The 16,093-nt window shown below is 35.3% G+C and overlaps 1 protein-coding gene and 2 pseudogenes across 1 annotated transcript; 1 reads left to right on the top strand and 2 right to left on the bottom strand.

Moving 5' to 3' along the window:
- Positions 1 to 16,093, top strand: part of LOC141822216 (wall-associated receptor kinase 5-like) — a 39,125-nt pseudogene that overhangs the window by 7,267 nt on the left and 15,765 nt on the right.
- On the bottom strand, positions 6,456 to 12,702 carry LOC141819918 (uncharacterized). The gene is made up of 8 exons (XM_074707183.1): positions 12,585 to 12,702; positions 12,194 to 12,255; positions 9,560 to 9,591; positions 7,893 to 7,960; positions 7,569 to 7,807; positions 7,277 to 7,495; positions 7,112 to 7,204; positions 6,456 to 6,857 (listed from the first exon to the last, which is right to left on the bottom strand). Exons 1-8 carry the CDS (start codon positions 12,700 to 12,702, stop codon positions 6,456 to 6,458), a joined length of 1,233 nt encoding a protein of 410 aa, XP_074563284.1.
- Positions 13,709 to 14,957, bottom strand: LOC141819929 (uncharacterized; annotated as a pseudogene).

Below are 16,093 nucleotides of genomic sequence, written 5' to 3' on the forward strand. Positions count from 1 at the left end.
ATGCCCAGCATCCTTTGATTGCGTTCCTCATTTGAAGAAAAATTCCTGCAAATATGCCGTAGCTGGAGATTGAACCGCGGGTCCCTAGGTCACAACTCGGATGTCTTACCGTTGCACCATTGCACCGGGGACTACAGACATATGAGTTCGAGTGGAGTGGAGTACCATGATCTATCAACATTAGACACTTTTATTGTATATTAAAGTAGATAAATTTTATCCTTTGACTTGTTATATATTTTGTTGTGCATGAATAAATAGATAAATTAGATTATGTATATACTTGTATTACTATTTTTTAAAAAGGAAATTAAAATGATATTTAAAATAGTGAAATAAGTGTTAAAATAATTAAATCATTAGATGGTAAATAATTGATATTATTTTATGTCCACATGTGGATTTCATATGGGGATGAAGATGGAAAAGAGTGTTTTAAAAATTAAATGAATGTTCTAAATTACTCTTCCATTGATACCTATTTTTAAATTTGCTTAACTTTCCATACTATTGATACTTACACTTATAAATTCTTAAAAAATCTTATGATTATACCGTTGGGATGTAATCAAAGTCCCATATTGGAAATACATGAAAAAGATTATGAGTTTATAAGATGAAAGATATCTCCATTGGTATAAGGTCTTTTGGGTTGAGCCCAAAAATAAAACTATGAGAGCTTAGGCCCAAAGTAGATAATATCATATCATTGTAGAGATATTTTAATTCCATTGGTACTAACAAGTTTGTATCAGAGTCATAGTCTATGTAGGTCCATATGAGGACTCTCAAGAAAAATGAAGAAGGTAGGGGGGCTCTTGAGGGAGTTCAGATCCGAACCATAGGATAATAGTAGGGGGGCTCTTGAGGGAGTTTGGACCCGGACCATAAGGATAATGGTAAGGGAGCTCCTGAGGGAGTACGAACCCGGACCATAGGGATAATGGTAGGAGGCTTCTAATGGTCCTTTGTTTGAGAGGAGGATTGTTGGAATGCAATCAAAGTTCCACGTTGGAAATACATCGAAAAGATCATGAGTTTATAAATGGAAGATATCTCCATTAGTATGAAGCCTTTTGGGTTGAGCTCAAAAATAAAACAATAAGGGCTTAGGCCCAAAGTGGGCAATATCATATTATTGTGGAGATATTTTGATTCCATCGGTACTAATAGATACCTTAATGAATGTGATGACACGTTATTACACTTTGAGGATACTGACTTCAGGTGATTCACTTCTTAATTGATTTATCAGAATATACCCTTGATGATGTTATTTATATATATTGATACTCACATGATTAGATATACATTTATGTATAAATGGAGAAATCTTAGAAAACCTTAAAGTTGCAATAAGAGTTTGTGATCTACTCTACTTTTTTGACATCTTAAATAAAATTAAATTCATGTATATCCTTTCTGATTACCCACTTATGTGCTTATTGTCTGCTTTCCTTAACCTTTAGTTTTACAGGCACAAACATCCTTTACATATTATAGTTGGTTTCAATTTACACATAGAATTGCTCCAAGATGTTTGCTGATTCTTAGTTTGGTTTGGCTTTCTTTCATGATATTTATGTTTTATTTCATCTACTATTTTATTATTGTATTTATGTATTATTTTATTTGTGATTTTATCCGCACAATTTTTGTTGTAAAGAAAAAAAATGTATATGAATTTCATAGTTATCCTTGTTATGTAGTGTTTAGGTCTTTTTTTTTTTTTTATATATTATCACCGAGTAGGGTACCTCTTGGTGAGCAACAATTACACCCTCGGAGCGTGACATAATTAATTTTAAAAGATTCTTCATGTGAAAGTTTCACCTCATTAGTTTTATTTATTCGCGTAATCAACCTCTGATCAAGATTGACTAGGTTGACTAAGCTCGATGTGACTCGAGTTTGAGTTTCGATGTTTGATCAATATGTTAGATGATTGAATGAGATGTCAATTAGGTCAAAGTTGATTGGATACTTGATAGTGGAAAGTCTAAGTGGGTCACGATGGATCGAACACTTGATGATCGGAAGTTCAATAGAGAGTTGGTATGAGACGAGAAATCCAAGTGGGTTGCGATTAACCATACATTTGGTGGTTGAAAGTCCAACTAAGATTGAAATAGGAGTATCAGTTGATTGATAGGATGTATTAATCGACCGATGGACTCTAAACTCTGAAATTATGTCACGAGTGACCATACACTTGGTGGTTGAAAGTCCAACTAAGAATGAAACAAGAGTATCAGTTGATTGATAGGATGTATTAATTGACCGATGGACTCTAACTCTAAAATTAGGGCTTCTATAGTAATTAGGGTTTGCTATATTATTTTCAGGGTTACTACAATAATTAGGGATTGATGAACAATACAGTCAGTTGTTATTGCAGTAATAGAAAAGTATTATAGCAAACAAAAAGTTTGTGGGTTGATTGAGGACTTGGTTGGTTATCTATCAGTTGATTGATGAGTTTTATCAGTTGACTAATAATATTGAAGTAGCGAACAAAAGGTTTCTAAGTTTACTGTGACACTCAATTATTTGGGTATCAATCGACTATAACAGTAACAATCGACTATTAATGGTCAAATAAAGTCGTTAAGAGCCGTTCTATAGGTGCAATAGTCGAATTCAATGGAGCAATCAATTGATAGACTAAAATCAACCTTGATCAGAAGGCTATAAAAGAAGGATTTCGAGAAGATTTTGGTGGCTAGTTCTTGAGGATGAAATGCTGATGTATTTCCTACCATCAAAAGGCAATCCAAAGCAATGAGAAAGCATCCAAAGCAAAATTTTCACTTGTAAAATTATTTTACCTTCATTTGTATTTGTATCTTTGTATTACTTGTATTTGTTACAAAAAATAGATTGTAAGAGACTTCTCCTCCTCTGAGGTATTTGAGAAGGAGTAGATTTAGTAGTGGTAGATCACTAGGATTAGGCCTTATAACAGCAACCTTGGGAGATTGTGAACCAAGTAAAATCTTAATGTTGTGCTCGTTGCATCAATTTCATTTAAAGTTTCCACTATGCAATTTATCGACACGAAAGTAGTTATTCAGCCCCTCTCTAGCTCGCACCAATCCTAACATCATTCTGATCAAATTATTTATTTTTTATAATTACATATTTTTCATAAAATTTTAATTTTATATTCATTTTATTTGCCATCTTTTTGACAGAAATTATAGCATATGTGAATCTATTTTTTTTTATAATCATTAAAAAAAGGTCTTTCAACTTATCTAATGTAATAGTAATGTTCATATCTTTATATTGTAAAAATTTACTAACAGTATTAACGCTAAATAATCTATCATACCTAATAAAAATTCAAAAATTTTAATCTTATATATTGCTAAAGAAATTACTTCACTTTTTATTTTAGGATCATTACTAATTTATGCAAGTTTATATAAAATATCTCTTATTTGTAGAGCTTGATATTTTATTTCTTTAACATTTTAAGATGACTTTCCCGATGTGTTTGTGACAATAGTTTAAGAGTTAAATTTGAAAAATGGTTTTGTAAATTTTTTTGTAGAAGAAGAAAATAATGAGTATGTATGTCATATCATATCAAAAAATGTTATAGCACGAGGACAAGAATTAGTCATATTACAAAGTACTAAAATAAAATTATGACAACCACATGGTGTATAAAAAACTCTAGAATTTATATCTAATAATCTCTTTTATATGCCTTATTATTTATCTTTCATATTAAACCCATTATCATATCCTTGCCCTCTTATATTATTTATTATAAAAAAGATCTTTCTCAAATGTATTATTCACCTTTAAAATTTCTATAAAATACTCTTTTACTTGATTAGATTTATTGAAATATCTACCCATCTTAATAAAAGATATATTTATTTTTTCTAACTTATATCTGATTTACAATCAAGTATAATTGAAAAGTCTTTTGCTTTTTTATTTTTTTAATTATAATAATTTTATTTCTAATTTTAATATATTTATTAACTCATTTTGTATATTATGATCAAGATAATGATTATGAATTTCACCATTTTAAATACGTTTAGGGTGTTTATGCATTATATGATCAAATTCAACAATCATTTCAATTAAATCTACAACATTAATATCATTATCTTGATAAATCTTCTCATTTGAACCATAAAATGTCAAATTATTTTTTACAAAATTTTTAACTATAACAATAATTCTTATTAATACATTCCTCGAATGCTCTTTTTCCTTGTTTATCTTTTCTTATAAATTTTGGTCAATGGTTTTATTTTTAAATAATCTTATTTTAACAACAAACTAAATATTCATATTTATAATATGTTTACTATATGGTTCATAATTTTTAAGCTTATCAATAAGATTTTTTCAATCTCGACATCCTTTGTTTGCTAATTAAATTATAATTAATTTTTGACTACATAATTTACAACAAAAGTATAATATTATTTTTTTATTAATATTAATATTTAGTGAATTAGATTTGTGATCAGTATAAAGTTTTTGATAGATTTCTTTTTGTCCTAAAGTTTTATCTTCTAGCAAATTCAATTGATTTATCATTTAGATTTTCAATTTATTTTTTTGAGTTTTGATTTTTAGTATTAGTAACAAATCTATCAAGTGCATCTTTTTGAAATTAAATAAATTATTTTATTTTTTAAAAAACATTTTGCATATTCAAAATTCTATTTTCTAATAGACATATTTATATTTAAATAATAAAAATATACCTTTCTAATATTTTATCAAAATAAAAAAGCTTAAAATTAAAGGAATAATAAAATCTAATTTATACAGTGCATTTTCAATTTGATGATAACTTTGATACACTACAACAATTGAGTATTTTAGCGACGATTTATTTTCGTCGCTAAATATAATTTTTCGTCGCTAACGTATTTTAGCGACGATATTTTTTCGTCGCTATGTTTGTCGCTATAAGCTTGTCGCGAACCAATTTTAGCGACGAAAAATATAATAAATCGTCGCTAATTTTAGCGGCGAAATATTTTCGTCTCTAAAAAAAAATATTTCGTCGTTAACATTAACGACGAATTATTATATTTTCGTCGCTAATAGGTTGTTCTGTTAACGACGATGGCTCCTCTTTCGTGGCTAACAAACAGGAGGGAAAATTAAAATTTTCGATATATTAGCGACGAATAAACAAATTTCGTCGCTAACCACTAAAAATATTACCGACGAATTTATTCGTTTTCATCGCTAAACCCTTTGATCGATCGCCGATAAAAAGGTGAAGATTAGCGACGATTAAACCATAATTCGTCGCTAACTGATATATTTAGCGGCGAATTATCAATATTCGTCGCTAATCTTCGAATTTTCCCCCACTACCTCCTTTCCACCGAGCTCTTCCCTGTCCAGTACATCAATACAAACATAATTCAAATACATCAGCCAATACACCCTTCCCTGCCCAATACATCAGCCAATAAAATACATACCAACAACTTTAGTTTATACAAACTGGCAAATAACATCATCCTACAAATACATTAATTTATACATCATCCTGCAAATACATTAACATCATCCTGCAAATACATTAACATATAATCTACATTAGTTTATACAAACTGACAAAATGCAAATAACATCATCCTGCACTGCAGTAATCTTCACTTAAAAGTTCAAATACAAACTGGCAAAATGCAAACAGCAACTTCTACAAAACAGATGAAGAGGAGAAAACACCAAACAACTTCTACAACACCAAGCTGCATCCTCTGCTGCCCATTCTCCAACAGATGTCAAACTGGCACTCCCACAGCTCCAACAACTCCAAAGCAGATGAAGAGAAAACACCAAGCTGCATCCTCCTCCTCAAGGCCTTCAAAAAAGGCATCAAGACTCAGAGCTCCACATACTAGAAGATCCACAACTTTAAAAGAGAGAATCATTGCCTCAAGCATTAATATGCTAAGAAGAAAATCAGTTTGGTCTAAGCTCTCAAAAGTATAACCTGTTAACTGGAACTTCTAACATTTTCTTTTCACAATTTGCACATTCCCTTGGATCGATGAACAATGTATCAGTTTGGTCTAGGCTCTCAAAAGAATTTGCTGTTAACTAGAACTTCTAGCATTTTCTTTTAATAGGTGATATCTTTATTAAATTCGGATGATATAGAAATTAAGGCCAAAAAAATAGGTAATAATTATTTAATGAAAAAAAGGATAAAGATATGAACAGAAACATTATTATGAGAATGAAAACTAACTGTACAAAACAATGATATTGTTTATGTATGCATGTAAATAATGGATAAATGAGACTTCATACTTTCCTGTAGCATTGAAACTAGTTTTGACATGGTTATACACCAAGGACTAACTAATTAAGTTAATACCCCAAAATTCTGAATCAGTACTCTCTTTAATTAGAACAAAAGCAGAGATGGCTAAGATTTAACTTACCATCACAATCTAAGATGAAGGGGGAGGTGGAGTTGAAGACGAATCATGGATCAAAGATTGTATCGCTCCAGGTGCCAACCGATTAAGAATTTGTTCAAATATATCTTGTCTAGATTTCATTGCTTGCAATTGATCTTGGGTGCTTGCTAACTGGAGTTGGGTGTTCGTTAACTCTGCTTGGGTGGATTCAAGTTTTTCACGCAACGCTGCATTAGTGCTTCTAGATGAAGAGGTGGCATCTGAAGAAGTGGACCTAACTGGCTTTGGCCCACTTCCAAGTCCTCTAATATAGCCAGAGCGTGTACCGAGGACTTGATCACAAACTGTATCCGCAATTTGTACTGCATCGATGTCATTTCCACTAGTTTCTTGTGTCTGAACATATTCATCACGCAGTCTCACCATATCATCCTAATAATAACAAATATGTTAAAATATCTATAAAATTAATTCTACATGATTAATAACAAATTTAATAAATTATAAATAACTTACATATGCAGTTGCGGCCCTATCCCCAACCCACCCTTTTGATGTGCTGTAATGAGTTTCATTAAAGACGGTAATCCGATCTTTTCGCTGTGACTGATCGATCTGAAAAAATTAATGTGTTAATATTGTAATTCATACATTATATATACAATAGTTATACAATTTATACTTACACCGTCATAACTGTATTGAATAAATGATTTAGAGCCTCCCCGATGATTATATGGAAGTTTTGCTCGATTCGCAACATTTTTTGCAGATCGTGCCTATCACACAAAAATTCATATGAATAATATAATTGTACAACAAAACATGTTAGAATAAGTTACCTGAAATGCCTCTGACTCAAACAAAGTACACATATAGTGCCAATCATCTTCTATCTCACAAAACTCAGTTGGCATATGTTGCCGCCGCTCGATAGGAGGAAGGTGCAATAGCTTTTTATAATGGGCATGCATTTTACTTCGATTATCTCTATATCTTGCACTCATTAATCTGTCCGTCTCCTTTCTAACGGACGATGGACCCTCCGCAAAACTAATGTCAAAAGCAGCCTGAACAAATAAATAATATAAAATTGACATGTGGATAATAATAAAAGTGTAGTTATAAATTATTAGTACTTACTGATAATCGATCATATATCATATTCTTGCTATCAGCGGGGACATGCTTCCAACTTTTAACTTGTAACGGCGCAAACTTCTTTATGGAAACACCCAACTCGGTCATGAATGCAGCTGCATTGGGGCCAATCGGATGACCATCGCTCTTACGGAAAGTAATGGGTAATCTACCCCGCTCCTCGATCTGACGTCGTAGCCGATCGGAATGTGTACCACGTGTGTCCCTACGTAATGGTCGACCTACATATGCAAAAGAATTATCAATTAACAAATGAATTACTTTAATAAATAAACCTTTTGTAATTTAAATACAATAAAAACTAACCAGTAGGAGAACTATCATCATCTGGTGTAGGCACGACCGGTAGATGCTCAATCCTCTTAGGTGGCATGACTGTAACATATGCATCATATATAAATGAACAAGTAATGAAACAATATCTTATGGAAATGAAATAAAAAAAGGATCAAATATATATATATACCATGTAAATAAATATTAATCGCTGTCATCATCTGTAGAAGATAATTGATCATCTGTATCACTATCAACTTCAATATCAATATCCTCATCATTAAGAACACTTTGAGCATCCATACATAATTCCACTTGTGCATTTGACATATCTAAATGTTGATGCTCAACATCTAATCTACAAAGATGGGATATCTCTAAGTCTTCACCAACAATTGAACTTGAACTTGCCTCATTAGATGAAATCTCTTGGTTAACATCAACATGGAAATTATTTTCGAATTCGATTTCTTCAAATGCTTCATCAACTTCAGTTACCTCGTATATTTCTCGATGTTGAACCTTTTGCACTACCTTCCAATGGCCTCCACGCTTTATATCATTTAAATAATAAACTTGCCTTGCTTGGTTGGCTAAAATAAATGGGTCATCAGTGTACCATGTTTTAGAAGTGTCAATACATAAAAAGCCAAACTCTTCAACCATTGATTTTTTTTTTAGGATTACATTGGAACCAGTCACACCAGAATAATTGTACTTTATACTTGAAAGAGTAAAATAGTTGAACAACATCCTTCAACACTCCAAAAAAATCCAAATTGTCACCATCATCAGATGATGGTACGCTAACCCCACTATTCTGAGTAGTTCTGCGAGAATCACGTGACCTTGTATGGTATCGAATACCATTTACAATGCAAGCATCATATAGTTCAACTTCAACATCAGGTCCCAAAGCTAAATAGTACAACTCATGTGTGATCTCTGAATTTGTTGAATTCTTTAAAGTTATCATTCTATCTCTAAACCACTGTGGAAAATCTCTCTCATGGTATTGTAGAAGTTGATTTGAAGGAACTTTATGTGATAGAAGTTGAAGATGCTCGCTGCATAAATGGTTAAATTACAATTTAGTGACGATTTAGAAAAAAAATAATAATAGAATGTAAAAACTTACTTCCGATATCGATCAACTTCTTTACAATTGTTGAGAATATACCAATGTGCTTTCTTATGCAAAGTTGCAGGCAATTTTTGATTATGCTTGTTGTCAAAGACTCTTGCTTGTTGTGAGAAAACACTTAAATTGCATATCACTGGCTGAACATCTTTATTTCGTTCTGGTCTGGTAAATCTTGTCTCAATTTGACTCATATATAAAGAACTAAAAGTTAATGCCTCATTTACAATATACCCCTTTGCAATAGATCCTTCAGGTCTTGCTTTATTACGAACATATTTTTTAAGTCTGCCCAAATATCGTTCAAAGGGATATGAATTGAATGAAATAATACAGGTTATAGCCATATATATAGGCAATATTTCTTAGACCGGGTCACATAGACCGGGTAACATAATACCGGATCACATAGACCGGGTAACATATATATATTAATAATCTATATTAATATTCTAACACCCCCCCTCAAACTCAAGGTGGTAGAGTAGAGATCAGCTTGAGTTTGCTCAATAACACATAGAAGCGACCCGACAAGAGAGACTTGGTGAAGACATCTGCAATTTGATGTTCGGTAGACACGGACCGCAACTGCACAGTGCCAGTACTAACATGTTGTCGTACAAAATGGCAATCGATCTCGATGTGCTTAGTGCGCTCATGAAACACATCATTTTGAGAAATATGAATGACACTCTGACTATCACAATGAAGATCGGTGGCTGGCGGTTGAGGAATGCCAAGATCAGAGATAAGTCGTCGAATCCAAAGAAGCTCAGAAGTAGAATCAGCAAGCGCACGATACTCTGACTCAGCGCTGGAACGAGAAACGACAGTCTGTTTCTTGCTTCGCCAAGAAACAAGAGAATCACCCAAGAAGAAACAATAACCAGTGATGGAGCGTCGATCAGTGGGATCGCCTGCCCAATCAGCATCAGAGTAACCAGTGAGTACCAATGATGAATCAGCAGAGAAGTGAAGACCATGTAGGAGAGTGCCCTTAACATAGCGGAGAATACGTAATACAGCAGAGTGATGAGCTGTACAGGGACTAGTCATGAACTGACTAACGATATGAACTGCATGAGCTATGTCAGGACGAGTGACTGTCAGATATATCAGGGAGCCCACTAACTGGCGATAGAGCGTGTGGTCCTCAAGAGGGGCACCATCGAGAGGAGTGAGACGACAGTTTGCCTCAAGTGGAGTCGAGGCAGTCTTGCTGTCAGTCAGGCCAGCACGGGAGATGAGGTCAGAAGCATACTTTGCCTGGGACAAATAGATACCATCTGCCGTGTCGGAAATCTCAAGACCTAGAAAGTAACGCAGCTTACCAAGACTCTTCATATCAAAATGCTGATGAAGATAGGTCTGCAAATCAGATATTCCAGAAGCATCGTCTCCAGTAATCACCATATCATCAACATATAATAATAGAATAATAATCCCGGATGAGGAGCGATGAATGAATAAAGCAGAGTCATAAGGAGAGGCAGTAAACCCATACTGAATAAGTGCTGAGCTGAACTTGGCGAACCAAGCTCGTGGTGCCTGTTTCAGACCATAAAGAGCACGACGTAGCTTACATACCTTCCCCGAAATGTCTGAACCAGGCGGTGGACTCATATAAACCTCTTCAGAAAGGTCTCCATGAAGAAAAGCATTCTTCACATCCAACTGGTGAAGAGACCATCAACGAGCAGCAGCAATAGCCAAAAGACAACGTAGAGAAGTCAAACGAGCAACAGGAGCAAATGTTTCTTCATAGTCAATGTCGTACTCCTGTAAGAAACCTCTGGCCACGAGACGAGCTTTGTAGTGCTCAATAGATCCATCAGAATTTGTCTTGATCTTGTAAACCCATTTGCAGTTAATAGGTTTCTTGCCAGGTGGTAGATCAACGATATCCCAAGTCCCAGTCTTCTCAAGAGCCTGCAGTTCCTCAGACATAGCCTCACGCCACAATGGATCACAGTTTGCCTCACGAAAGGTCCTAGGCTCATGGTTAGATAGAATGGCAGAGAAACAATGGTAATCAAGGAGATGAGAAGGAGGACGACTTACACGAGTTGAACGTCGAACAGTGGCAGTAGGGACTTGAGATACTTGTTCAGGAGACGCAGATGAGTCAGTTTGAGGTGACGGGGAAGCATCGACAGTGTCAACAGGAATCTGTGTGAGCTCGGGACCTACAAAAGAAGGAGATGGATCCAAACCAAAGAAAAGAGTGTCAACAGGAATATGTGTGAGCTCGGAACCTGCAAAAGAAGGAGATGGATCCAAAACAAAGAAAGGGGAATCAATCTGAAAAGGAATGGTAAACTTGGACTCAGAAGAGAACATCTTATGTTCCCAAAAGGTGACATAACGAGAAATACGAACTCGGTTTGACACAGGATCCCAACAACGATAGCCCTTATGTTCTATCTCATATCCCAACAAACAACACAGACGATTTTGAGGCTCCAATTTATTTCGTTCATGTGGGGGAAGGTGGACGAAACTGACAGAGCCAAATGGACGAAGAATGGAGTAATCTGGTGGCTGACCAAAGAGCTTTTCATAAGGAATGACATCCTAAAGTACAGAAGAAGGCATCCGGTTGATTGTATAGACAGCAGTAAGGGCAGCTTCTCCCCAAAATCGATCAGGACAAGAAGCAGAAAGAAGCATAGCACGAACAGTATCTAGAATGTGTCTATGTTTACATTCAGCCCTACCATTTTGTTGTGAAGTGTAAGGACATGAGCGCTGAACAACAGTGCCCTAGGCAGAAAGAAAATTGAGAAAGGTAGAATCATTATATTCCAAAGCATTGTCAGTGCGGAATGTTTTAATAGGACATGAGAATTGTGTTTGAATCATTTTTGCAAAAGTGGAGTAAGTAGAGGCAAGTTCAGAACGATTTTTCAAAAAATAAATCCAAGTAAATCGGGAATAATCATCAATAAAGATTACAAAATATCGATAATCTTTAAACGTACCAACAGGAGAGGACCCCTAAATATCTGAGTGAACTAGGGAAAAATGTTTATCAGCAATAGAATGATTATTTGAGAAAGAAAGTGCTGGCTGTTTGCCAAGCTTGCAATGCACACAATCAAAGGATTCAAATTTAATAGAACCAAAAAAACCTTTAGCAGCAAGAGATCGGAGGTTATGTGATGAAGCATGGCCAAGTCTGAGATGCCACTGATAGATGGAAGAAGGAGAAACAACAGCAGAGATAGAAGGAAAAGGTTGAAGGGAACAAAGCTCAAACAGGCGACCCGTCTTGCGCCCCGTCCCAAGAATCTGACCCGTCTGAGAATCCTGAACCTGTACACCAGAAGACATGAAAATAACAGTAAGTCCCTGCTCAACCAACTGACCAATAGAAACAAGGTTTAATGTTAAATGGAGAATGTAGTAGACATCTTGGAGAGATGGTGAAGTGGCATGACCAGTGTGTGTAATGTGCATGGGGGCACCATTTGCAGTGTGAATGGGAGGCGAAGTGGTGAGAGGTTTTATAGAATGTAGCAGATTAATGTTAAAGGTCATATGGTTGCAACAAGCAGAATCTAAGAACCATTGTCGGTTACCTGATGTGGTTGTTAATGAATGATTGGTAGATAAAACCTGAGTGAGTAATTTATGGATATCCATAAGGGTGGGAGCAATGGACTGAGGCGGCTGCAAAACATTTGTGACGACGGCCATGGAGGAGGAAGAGCCAGCTGTAGAAGATGTGCGACCCAGTTTTGGGCAATTCTGACGGACATGACCCTTTTTGTGGCAATAACGACACTCAATGTTGGGGCAATGAGTGTAAGCATGATCAGCATTCAGACAACGACGACATCTAACAGGCTTATCCGATCAAGCATCCATGAGTAGCTGAGGCCGTGATCACAGAAGAAGAAGAGGAAGAAAGGGAGCGCGGCTGCGGTCTCACTCCTCACGCGCACGCACCACGACTAGCTGACCTTCACAGCTTCCTTCTCCCCATGCAGACCTTCCACAATTGTACGGATGGAAGGGCTTGGCCGGCAGCGGACAACAACAAATCGAAGAGAACCGGAAGCAGATTGAGGGAGAGGAAGCTCTAGGTATATCCAAAAGCCGCCTTGAACGTGAAAGAGCTCGTCGCGATGCAACTGCTGATATGTCTGAAGACCTCTTTGAAGGAGAGGTAAAAAGGAGATGCCAATAATGATATGTCAACTCATGGTGACAGTAATAGTGGCAGAATGCCAAGGATTAAGCAGACAAGGATTAAGCAGATTAAAGGAATGTCTTAAGGAAACTCGGCTAGGATTTTCCCTTCGTTGCCGCCACCATCCATGGACCAGCAGCCTTCACGCGCGCAAGAGCAGAGCAAGGTTCACCCCTTGCGTTCCAGCGGCGGTGGCAGAGGAGAGGCTGGCGGTTGCAGAGGAGAAGCTGGCGTTGGCAGAGGAGAAGGAAAGCACTATTTTAACGCGGCAGCTCTTGGCGCTCTTCTTCCTTCGGCGCTGAGGGCTTGGCGTCCTTCTTCCTTCGGCGCTGATGGCGGCGTAAAAATTTTGAGAATTAGGTTATTGCTCTGATACCATGTCGGAATAATTTTATTAACTGAATTGAATGAAATAATACAGGTTATAGCCATATATATAGGCAATATTTCTTAGACCGGGTAACATAATACCGGATCACATAGACCGGGTAACATATATATATTAATAATCTATATTAATATTCTAACAGGATACATCCATCGTGAGGAAACAGGTCCAGCTAACATGGCTTCACGAGGTAAATGAACTGTCAAATGAACCATAATGTCAAAAAATGCCGGAGGAAATATTCGTTCCATCTTACATAATATGAGAACTATTTCCTCCTCCATTTTACATAAGTCCGCAATGTGTAAAGATCTTGCAGTTATCTTTTTGAAAAACTCACATAACTCAATCAATGTGCCACATATATCTTTGGGAAAGAATTTACGTATAGCTACTGGAAGTATTCTTTGCAACAAAACATGACAATCATGCGATTTTAGTCCATATAACTTTCCATCATTTGCATTCACATTTTTAGATATATTAGCAGCATATCCATCAGGAAACTTCACAGACTTTAAAAATTGGCAAAATTCACGTCTTTCTTCCAATGTCAATGTGTAACTTGCATATGGTTTACTAAACTTGTCTCCTACTTTCTTCAAATGCAATTCACTTCTAATCCCCATATCCTGCAAGTCTAATCTTGCTTTCAGTGTGTCTTTCGACTTTCCATCTATATTTAATAATGTACCAATCAAAGCATCACAGATGTTTTTTTTCAATATGCATCACATCTAGATTGTGTCTCAACTTTAAATCTGGCCAATACTTTAACTCAAAAAATATAGACTTCTTTACCCAATTTGTATCATCAAAAGATCTTTGCCTTTTTTTACTTAATGTAGGATGCTTACTGAATGTCACCTGAGGTAATGCATCCAATTGTGCTAAAATATCATAACCACTAAATTGTTGTGGTGGTCTTTCTTGTTTAACCTTTCCATTGAAATACTTATTTTTACGCCATGGGTGATGCACATTCAAGAATCGACGATAACATGTGTAGCATATTTTACTCCGTAATCTTTGAGATTTAGTTTCATGCAGACATACTGGACATGCTTTATAACCCTTTGTGCTCCATCCGGATATTGTTCCATATGCTGGAAAGTCATGAATAGTCCACATCACAGTAGCATGTAATTGAAATACTTGTTCAGTCGATGCATCATATGCTTCCACCCCATCATCCCATAGCTCTTTCAGATCATTGATCAAAGGTCGCAAGTATACATCTATCTCTTTTCCAGGTGATTTAGGTCCAGGAATTAAAAGAGACATGATCAAGTATGATGGCTTCATCATTTTCCATGGTGGCAAATTATAATTCACAAGTATAACCGGCCACATACTATAAGCATTTGACATGTTTCCAAATGGATTAAAACCATCAGTAGCCAATCCTAACCGAATATTTCGTGGATCACCTGCAAATATTTCATGCGACATGTCAAATTCTTTCCATGATTCACTATCAGCTGGATGTCATAATACACCATCTGTATGCCATCTCATATCTTTTGTTGTATGTTTTGAAATAAACAACCGTTTCAATCTGGGCTTTATAGGAAAATATCGGAGAATTTTTTGAGCATTCTTTTTCTTATTCATCCCATCATACTTGTATCTAGACTCCTTGCATACTGGACAGATATCCTTATTCTCGTGCTCACCCCAAAATAATATACAATCATTCTTACATACATGTATCTTCTCATAAGTCAATCCCAACTCTTTTAACAATTTTTTTGCTTCATAATGAGAGTTTGGAATTGCATTTGGTTTGGGAAATGCCTCTTGCAATAACTGAAGTAGCATATCAAAAGATTTGTTGCTCCAGCCATTTAACACCTTCACATGCATTAACTTCACCAAAAAATTGAATATAGAAAAATTTGTACAATTGTGGTACAACTCTTTTTTTGCTGCTTCAAACATTGAAGTATAACTTCCTCTAATATCATTTGCATTCATGTTTGCAGGGATATCATCGAATTGAGATCCGTTGATGTTGATATTTTGTGCATTTCTTAAATCAGTAAACATGTCTTCAAAATCATCGTCTTCAAAATCACAATCATTTTCATCTTCATCATCAATACTTATATTAACAGATGATGTAGCAGCTTCTCCATGAAAATTCCAGACTTTATATAATTTGTCAAATCCCCACCTATAAAGATGTCCTCGAACATAATCCAATTCATATTTAAACAAATTGCCACACCGCCGACATGGACAACGAATTTTTGATAAATTCAAACTTATCATATAATTCTCCGCCATCTTTAAGAACTCCTTTAACCCTTTTATATATTCATGGCTAATCCGATTCTCGATCATTATCCAACTTTTATCCATATTTAAATAACCTGATGAAATACATGAAAAATATCATACCCTAAAATAACTCATAAAAAATCATAATAAGAGAATAAGAAAATCTACTGAAAGTTAAGGAAAAAAGAATACAAAAAATTATATCCTAAACACATATCAATCCA

Source organism: Curcuma longa, chromosome 2, assembly GCF_044706935.1.
Source record: "Curcuma longa cultivar G26 ecotype Majalengka, Jawa Barat chromosome 2, ITB_CL_G26_1.1, whole genome shotgun sequence".
NCBI lineage: Eukaryota > Viridiplantae > Streptophyta > Magnoliopsida > Zingiberales > Zingiberaceae > Curcuma > Curcuma longa.

Bases quoted from the DNA above. Each gene is read 5' to 3' on its own strand.
- LOC141819918 (XM_074707183.1), bottom strand. From the start codon at position 12,702: ATGGCCGTCGTCACAAATGTTTTGCAGCCGCCTCAGTCCATTGCTCCC. The intron at 12,256-12,584 runs GTAACCGACAAT...CGCCTGTTTGAG, and splicing joins TTCATTAACAACCACATCAG to CTTTGTTCCCTTCAACCTTT. The intron at 7,961-9,559 runs AGATGTCTTCAC...ATATGTTACAGT, and splicing joins TCTACCGAACATCAAATTGC to CATGCCACCTAAGAGGATTG.